This window comes from Lucilia sericata, unplaced genomic scaffold, assembly GCF_015586225.1.
Source record: "Lucilia sericata isolate MDLA Ls3-8-SP2 unplaced genomic scaffold, ASM1558622v1 Contig000450F_arrow, whole genome shotgun sequence".
Classification (NCBI taxonomy): Eukaryota; Metazoa; Arthropoda; class Insecta; order Diptera; family Calliphoridae; genus Lucilia; species Lucilia sericata.
This window is the reverse complement of record NW_023994465.1, coordinates 243,551-252,831: the sequence shown is the minus strand read 5'-3', so window position 1 is coordinate 252,831 and position 9,281 is coordinate 243,551. Positions and strand designations below refer to the sequence as shown.

Here is a 9,281-nt window from a genome sequence, read left to right as displayed (position 1 = left end):
TTTTAAATTCTTGTGATTTTATGTTAAATTTGAATAGCTTTTAATAAAACGTAAACGATTTTTTATAAAAAGTGTAAATTTTAAGTGTTTCATTTCCATTTCTCATAGGAATGAAGGGAAAAAATTTTAAATTCTTATGATTTTATGTAAAATTTGAGTAGCTTTTAATTAAACGTATACGATTTTTTGTGAAAAGTGAAAATTTTATGTGTTTCATTTCCATTTTTCATAGGAACGAAGGGGAAAAATTTTAAATCTTAGGATTTTATGTTAAATTTAAGTAGCTTTCAATAAAACGTAAACGATTTTTTATGAAAAATGGAAATTTTAAGTGTTTCATTTCCATTTTTCATAGGAACGAACTGAAAAAATTTTAAATTCTTAAGAGTTTGTTAAGAATTTTAGTAGATTTCAATAAAAGGTGTTAAACTTTTTATAAATAGTGAAAATTGTTAGAGTTTCAATTCCATTTTTCATAGGAACGAAGCAAAAAGTTATAATTTCTACGCATTTTATTAAGTATTTGAGTAGCTTCTAGTAAAATCTATAAGATTTTTTGTAAATAGTGAAAATCGCGAGTGTTTCATTACCATTTTTCATAGGAACGAAAGTAAAAATGTGTAATTTTTTAGGATTTTACGAAAATAGACTTACCTTTTTTCTTTATTTTAACAGCCTTCTTGAGTTTTTTCTTAGAATCTTGATATTATTGACGAAAATAATTAATTGCTTGATATGATTAAATGAATTTATATGATTGAGTTGATGAAACAGTTGGTGTTCAAAGTGATATGATATGATTAGGAATGGAAATTTGAGCTAAAAATAAAAATTTTAAAAGAAATAAATTAGCTATTAAACTAATATAATTTGTATTTATAATTATTATTTATAATATGTATAATATTGTTAACTTTATATATAAATATTTATATTATAATATTCTTAATTTTGTTTTTGGTAAGTAGAAAGTTTTAAGATAAAGAAAAGCTAGGGCTTAAAACTTTAGTTAAGTTTAAAATTATTAACAGTTTTCAATTAAATTTAAAGTTTAAAACAACTTTTTTTCTGAATAGAAAATTATATTTGGCTGGGTTTTCTTTAAGAATATTAAAACCTTTGTTATAAATGCTTTAAGAGAGAGTGAAGAAGAGACAGCTATAGTGGAGAAATATAAAAATATATAGAGTTTTTTTATGAGCTGTAATATTTATATTTAAGCTAATATGTAGTACTACTTTTTTAAACACTACTGTTATTAATATTTGGCTTTAATGTTTTGTATATAAATATTTTTTTTATTAAATTCTTTATATTTTTGTTTAATTAGTTAACTTTTTTGGTTATAATTATTGTAATATCTTTTTTCTGTTTAAAATTCAAAATTCCCATTTTGGGTATTTTCAAAAATATTTTGGGAATTCTAAGATTTCTTGCTATAATGGAAAATTTTAATTTTTTTCTATTTTAATAACATTTTATGTTATAAAAACACAATCCCAGACAAAAATTTTCAAAATATATTTTTTGGGAATTTTTAAAAACTTTCTGAGAATTGAGGGATTTTTCGTTGTTATACCATTTTTTTAATTTTTTAGGCTTCAAATGTCGTATAAAGTCATAAAAACATAATACCAGACAATTTTTTCAAAATCCCCATTTTGGGATTTTTCAAAAATGTTTTGGGAATTTTGGGATTTCATGCTATTAAGAAAATTTTTAAATTATTTTTATTTTATCAACATTTTATGTTAAAAAACACAATTCCAGTTGAAATTTTCAATATTTGATTTTTGGTAATTTTTAAAAGGTTTCTGGGAGTTGAGGTATTTCTAGTTATTACAACATTTTAAAATTTTTTAAGTTTTCAATTTCGTTTAATGCCATAAAAACATAATACCATACAATTTCCTCAAAATCCCCATTTTGGAAATTTTCAAAAATATTTTGGGAATTCTGGGATTTCACGCTAATAAGAAAAAAATTATATTATTTATATTTTATTAACATTTTATATTATAAAAACACAATCCCAAATGAAATTTTCAAAATTGCAATTTTGGGAATTTTTAAAAACTTTCTGGGAATTGAGGGATTTTTTATTTGTTATAACATTTTATAATTTTTTAGTTTTCAAATGTCGTATAAAGTCATATAAACATAATCCCAGACAATTTTTTCAAAATCCTCACTTTGGGATTTTTTAAAAATGTTTTGGGAATTTTGGGATTTCATGTTATTTAAAAAATTTTTTAATTATTTTCATTTTATCAACATTTTATGTTATAAAAACACAATTCCAGTTGAAATTTTCAATATTTGATTTTTGGGAATTTTTAAAAAGTTTCTGGGAGTTGAGGTATTTCTAGTTATTACAACATTTTTAAGTTTTTTAGGTTTTAAATTTCGTTTAATGCCATAAAAACATAATACCATACAATTTCCTCAAAATGCCCATTTTGGAAATTTTCAAAAATATTTTGGGAACTCTGCGATTTCACGCTATTAAGAAAAAAAAATAAATTATTTACATTTTATCAACATTTTATGTTATAAAAACACAATCCCAGATGAAATTTTCAAAATTGCAATTTTGGGAATTTTTAAAAACTTTCTGGGAATTGAGGGATTTTTCGTTGTTATAACTTTTATAATTTTTTAGTTTTCAAATGTCGTATAAAGTCATATAAACATAATCCCAGACAATTTTTTCAAAATCCTCACTTTGGGATTTTTTTAAAATGTTTTGGGAATTTTGGGATTTCATGCTATTTAAAAAATTTTTTAATTATTTTCATTTTATCAACATTTTATGTTATAAAAACTCAATTTCAGTTGAAATTTTCAATATTTGATTTTTGGGAATTTTTAAAAAGTTTCTGGGAGTTGAGGTATTTCTAGTTATTACAACATTTTTAAATTTTTTAGGTTTTAAATTTCGTTTAATGCCATAAAAACATAATCACATACAATTTCCTCAAAATCCCCATTTTGGAAATTTCAAAAATATTTTGGGAATTCTGGGATTTTACGCTATTAAGAAAAAAATTAAATTATTCATATTTTATTAACATTTTATGTTATAAAAACACAATCTCAAATGAAATTTCTAAAATTATTTTTTTGAAAATTTTCAAAAATATTTTGGGATTTCATGCTATTTGGGATTTCATAACATTTTATGTTATAAAAACACAATTCCAGTTGAAATTTTCAATATCTGATTTTTGGGAATTGAGGGATTTCTAGTTATTACAAAATTTTTATAATTTTTCATGCTTTAAATATCTTCAAAAGCCATAAAAACACAATCCCAGTTAAAATTTTCAAAATTTATTTTTTTGGGTTTTTCAAACATATTTTGGAAATTCTGGGATTTCATGTTATTTTGAATTTTTTTTAATTATTTCCATTTTATCAACATTTTATGTTATAAAAAACAAAATCCCTGAAAAAAAACATCATCCCATCCAATTTCTTTAAAATCCCCATTTTGGGTATTTTCAAACAATTTTTGGGAATTCTGGGATTTTATGCTATTATGAAATTTCTTTTAATTATTTTCACTTTATTAACATTTTATGTCATAAAAACACAATCCCAGTTGAATTTTTCAACATTTATTTTTTGGGATTTTTCGAAAATATTTTGGGAATTCTGGAATTTTATGCTATTATGAAAATTTTTAAATTATTTCCACTTTATTAACATTTTGTGTTATAAAAACACAATCCCACATAAAAAAATTCAAAATCTCCATATTTTAGGAATTCCTAAAAATATTTTAGGAATTGTGGGATTTTTTGTTTATACATATATGTTCAAAATGTGTAATAATATTTTAAAAACACATTCACAAATTAATTTTTTAAAAATCCCTTTTTGGGCATTTTCAAAAAAATTTTGGGAATTCTGTAATTTTTTGCTAATAAAAGCTTAAAACATTTTTAAGGTTTATTCAATGCCTTATACAAAAAAAACAACTTCCCATTAAAATATTTAAAAAATCCCCCCCATTTTGGGGATTCTGGGATTTTTAATTTTTTGGCGTTTCTTTGAAAAGAAACTTAAAATTTACATTCTTTAAACTAAATTTTCTAAAAATTAAGAATACCTTAAAGAAAATAACTCAAACCTTTCGCTTACCACTCCTCCTCGTGCTGTTCTCCCTCCTTAACAACCTGCACTGCCATTAATTCTTCCACGATTTTATATTCATGACATTGTGCACACAATAAACGACCATTTGATTTGTTAGTTCTTTGTACTTTTTCATGACACACAATATGAACCAATTTAAGATTTTTCAAAGAAAATATTTCCAAAAAATATTCCAACACTGAAATGTCCACCACAGGCTGTTTGTGTAAGTGACAAACTCGTCTAGGGTGTTCTATCAGTTCTCGTACATTTGCTATTATAGACGGTAGTATAGTGCGTGATAATTCAATTTGATGATCAAGATTCCATACTTGAAAGAGAATAAGATTTTCACGTGAAGCATATGGATTTATGGAATGTTGTAGTGAACAATTATTTTGTGAATCCGAGTAGGAGCCTTGACAATAGAAATCACCCAAATCGGTGCATAGTGAAACAGACCATTCATCTAAGATTTCATTTCTTAAAGTATAATCCTTAATAACTTGTTTAAGTTTCTTATTGGGTACTGCTGCCCTGGCATCAGTTTCATCGTCTTTTTCTAATTTTTCGCGTAAGAAATCATGTTTAGGCTCATATTTCCGATCGAATATCATGGAGAAGTAATCACAACCAATGAGCAGATAACGAAACTTTTCCAATATCGAATCTATAACTTTACGGGCCTTAAGATTTTGTCGATACAAATGATTACGTGTTAGTTCATCTTTGGTTTTGTAGTAGTAAGTTCTTACACGATCTTGAGCCTTACGGGCCAAAGCCTCTTCTTTGGTATGGCATTTTTCTTCTTGTCCCATAAACCATTCGGCATGTTCGGAACGTAAACTTAAATGTGTTTTAGCAGCAGCATCTGCCCTACAATGGTTAAGAAGTTTTTTCTTTTCATAATCGGCTATAAGTTTGCCAAATTTATCTGGTTGCTGTTCCATAAATTCATAGATAATGTCGGCCACTTTGAGTAGAGGAGATCTTTGGCGTAGTTGTTCGAATTGGAAGTCATTGTCTAAGGGAAAAAGAAACAAGTTTTAGTAGATAAAAGAGTTAAAGTTTATTTTTTCACTTACCAGTTGTTATTATGGCCTCAGGTCCAGCTACAATGAAGAGAGTTTGTGGTTCCAAGGTTAAAAAATAGTCTTCATCGGTAACTTCATAGCCATCGGAGGCTAAATAAATGCGCAAGTCTTTGATCTAAAAGAGAAAAATTAAATAATTATTAAAAGTTTTCTAAAGAAAAAAACTGTTATACTTGTATATAATAAAAGAAAAAACTGTGATACGAAATTTTTTCTAAAGAAACATTTGTTATATTATTTTTTTTTATAAAAAAAACTGTTAAACACCATTTTCTATAAAAATAAAAACTGTTATACTTAATTTTCCTTTATAGGAAACTGTTATATACGTATACTTCTAAAGAAAAAACTGTTATACTGGAATTTTTCTAAACCAAAAACTGTTATACTTGTATATAATAAAAGAAAAAACTGTGATACGAAATTTTTTCTAAAGAAAAATTTGTTATATTAATTTTTTTCTAAAAAAAACTATTAAACACCATTTTCTATAAAAATAAAAACTGTTATACTTAACTTGCCTTTATAGGAAACTGTTATATACGTATACTTCTAAAGAAAAAACTGTTATACTGGAATTTTTCTAAACCAAAAACTGTTATACTTGTATATAATAAAAGAAAAAACTGTGATACTTGAATATTTCTAAAGAAAAACCCGTTTTACTTTTATTATCTAAAGAAAAAACTGTTATACTGCAAAATAAATGAAGAAAAAGTTGTATAGTTGAATGTTTCTGAAAAAAAAATGTTATAGATGAATTTTACTATATACAAACTGTTATACTCGAATTTTTAGGAACAAAAAACTGTTATACTTCAACATTAAACTTGAATATTACTAAATAAATCCCCGCTATAATTAAATTTTCTTTAGAAATACTCTTATACTCGAATTTCAATCGACCATTTCTAATAGAAAAAACTATTATAAACTATTTTTTATAAAGAAAAAATAGCTTTAAACAATTTTTTTTTTTATTTAGAAAAAAATTTAAGGAAAATTCCCTCTCTATACTTTTCTTTTAAAGAAAATTCTTTAAAATAACAAATCTGCTCTTTAAAACTAAAAAGCTCCATTAAATTTTTATCAAATTTCATCAACAACCTGCTCTTTATAATAAACACCTTCCTCGAAAAACATCATGCATTAGTGCTCCCTGTTAACATTGACATTATTTTCCTATTTCCTAAAAAATGCTGAACTTGACCTCCATTTCGGGCTAATAATACAAACGCACTCTAACCCTGACCTGTATGTAAAGCATCCTAGAAATGTGAAGGTAGTTCCAAACACAATAAACCAAAAATATACGGCAAGCAAAAGTTTAATGTCCTTCTTAACCATGAGTAAAAAGTAACCAGCCAACAACTCATTGAATACACCAAACAACAGGTGGCTCTACAGCAACTGCGCATTAAAAGTACCTAGTATTTTTCATATTTTTTGCTCAAAAGCTGACATTGAATTTGAATGAACACATTCCCACACACACACAGCAAAGCAGGCATGACAAGGACCTTCGTTTAAATGTAAAAGGAACGGAAGTTGTTGTCCCTCACAAACAAACTCAAACTATTATAAATGAAACAATAAATACAACACTGTTATAATTGGCCCTGGTGGCAAATATTCCAAGGTCATTGCTAAATAATAGAAAAGACGCAAAAAGCCTTAAAATTTATTATAGGTACTTACAGGAAACTTTATTTTGGCCTTAGTCTTAAGCATTTGCAAGGAATTGGCTCCTATGCCATATTTTCTGGAACGTTCATTATCTGTGATTTTATAACCCTTAATTATAGCTGTTCCGGAAACTGTAACTAAAGACTCCTCGAAATTTTCCTTGTTTTTTGTTTCATTTTCTTGTTGTTGTCTTTGTGCTGCCGTAGAACGCGTTGTAGGCGCCATTACTTCTTTTATGAAATTAAACATTATTTTTTAGTTATTTTGTTATTTATACTAATGTTTTTTAATTAGTTTATAACTTTTTTGCAATCTCCTCTATTTTTTTAACAACTTGTCCTGTCCTTTTAAGGAATTTTCTCCAACTGGTTGTCCTTTGAGCACTTGTTTAAACATGAATGAATAAAAACTCACACTAAGACAGGGTGTTCTGTGTGGGTTTGCATTCTTTTGTTTATTTTCTAATAGAAGAAAGTGTTACCAAGTTTTTAGTTTTCTAGCAGAATTTCTTTCGCAGTCGGCAGAAAAATTGTCAAACTGCTAGCATTAACAAATATATGTATATGTTTAATGTACTAGATCAGGGATGGCAAATTTGGTACGATGGTACTTTTTTTGATACTATTTGATGTTCAAAAGTACCGTGATACTCCCGAGTCTTATTTGATACTCTCAGGGCCAATATCTCAACCACCGGTTATCGTTTAACAGGTGGATATACTGCCGGTTAAAATAATTTTTATATGTAAAATGTCAATTTATCGTTATGATAAAACATAATCAGACAATGAGAAAATGGGGGTCAAAGTATCTTTAAAAGTTTAAATTTGAAATTCTAAGAATGTTTTGAAATCTAGTTTTAAAAGCCACTTTAGAAGTATGTTTTGCAAGTAACCAATGCAGCTCATTTCGAATTTTTATCTTGATTGACATTATATGAATATTAATCTAATTAAATTCCATTGTTAATATTATATGAGAAAATTACCAAAAATTTTAATTTTGAAAAAATATTTGACTTTAAAACAAATTATTTCCAAATGATAGAAGCTCGAAGGACTCAATTTCTATCTAATATAAAACGATATGTTTTGAAATTAAGAATTCAACCATAGATAATAAGAGAAATTTTTGGTGAAAATTATTTCGACTTTAAAGCAAATTATTGTTTCATATCATGGATGGTCTTATGTATGGTCTCATGTGTAAAATTTGATATGACTATTGATTTTTTAACAAATGAACACCTATGTACATCGAATTTTAATTTAATAACACATATGTATATTAGGGTGGCCCCAAAATGGAAATTGCTGATGTTCCCACCGAAAATGAAAATTTAGTTCATTCTAAGATACCATTTCTCAAAATTTTTGTCCTGACGTCAATATTTGGTGAGCTGGATCAAAGGATAAAAAGGTTCTTTTTATGGTTTTCATGATATTTTTTTCACATTTTTGACAAATAAACCATATGCAAATTTAGTATCATATGAAAGGTCCTTGGGAGACGATTTCAATGACATACACAACATCTATTTGTTTGTTACGCTTGCTTTGTAAATAACGATTTCTACGTTATTGTTTCCATTATTTCGCAATGTTTTGGTAGCGTACATAGGCTTCGATAAATTTTAATAAAATTTGATCAAGAAAAACGGAAAAAAACCGTTTCGTAGATTTTATTGAGGATTATTGTGTATTAATTTCAATCAATTATATTAAAATCATATATGTTAAAATGTAAAAAATCTGAAACTTTTACGATAAATTAGGAAATTTAGATTACTTTTACTGTTACACAAAAATTTCTGGTATGCCATTGAAAGCGTCTCCCAAGGACCTTTCTAATGATACTAAAATTTTATATCTTTCCTTTGGAAGAAATATGAAAAAAAAAATCATAAAAACCTCAAAAAAGGATATTTTTATCCTTTGATCCAGCTCGCCAAATATTGACCCCAGGACAAAAGTTTTGAGAAACGCTATCTTATAATCAATTAAACTTTAATTTTCGTTGAGAACCAGGCCATCCTAATGTATATAAGAGATTTATTGACAATAAACTATTGTTACTAATATTTGTAGCTCAATTGTTAGCGTATAATAAATAAATAAGTTGAATTTCTAAATTCATCCTTGAGTAGTGCCAAATGTGGCCTGAATTTCTTTAAGACAGGATTTATTAAAATATAACAAATTGTATCATGACTGATTTTAATATACATATTTACAAAGTACAATATCGGGGTAATATTTTTATGGTAGCTATATGATACCATGGACATTGAAGTTCATAAAATTATATCTAAAAGGTTAACATTGAGGGACGGACAAAGATTCATTATATTAATATATGTAT

At 26.1% G+C, this 9,281-nt stretch overlaps 1 protein-coding gene across 2 annotated transcripts; it reads right to left on the bottom strand.

The window, feature by feature from the left end:
- Nucleotides 1-662: 662 nt before the first annotated feature.
- On the bottom strand, nt 663-7,383 carry LOC119604995 (DNA fragmentation factor subunit beta). 2 transcript variants are annotated; one of them, XM_037957939.1, is made up of 4 exons: nt 6,933-7,382; nt 5,226-5,349; nt 4,147-5,164; nt 663-819 (listed from the first exon to the last, which is right to left on the bottom strand). In XM_037957939.1, exons 1-4 carry the CDS (start codon nt 7,167-7,169, stop codon nt 801-803), a joined length of 1,398 nt encoding a protein of 465 aa, XP_037813867.1. In that variant the 5' UTR covers nt 7,170-7,382; the 3' UTR covers nt 663-800. The 2 variants fall into 2 exon arrangements, with proteins under 2 accessions (XP_037813867.1, XP_037813865.1); XM_037957937.1 differs by lacking the exon at nt 663-819 and adding an exon at nt 962-1,158 and having other exon boundaries at nt 6,933-7,383.
- Between the last annotated feature and the right edge of the window lie 1,898 nt (nt 7,384-9,281).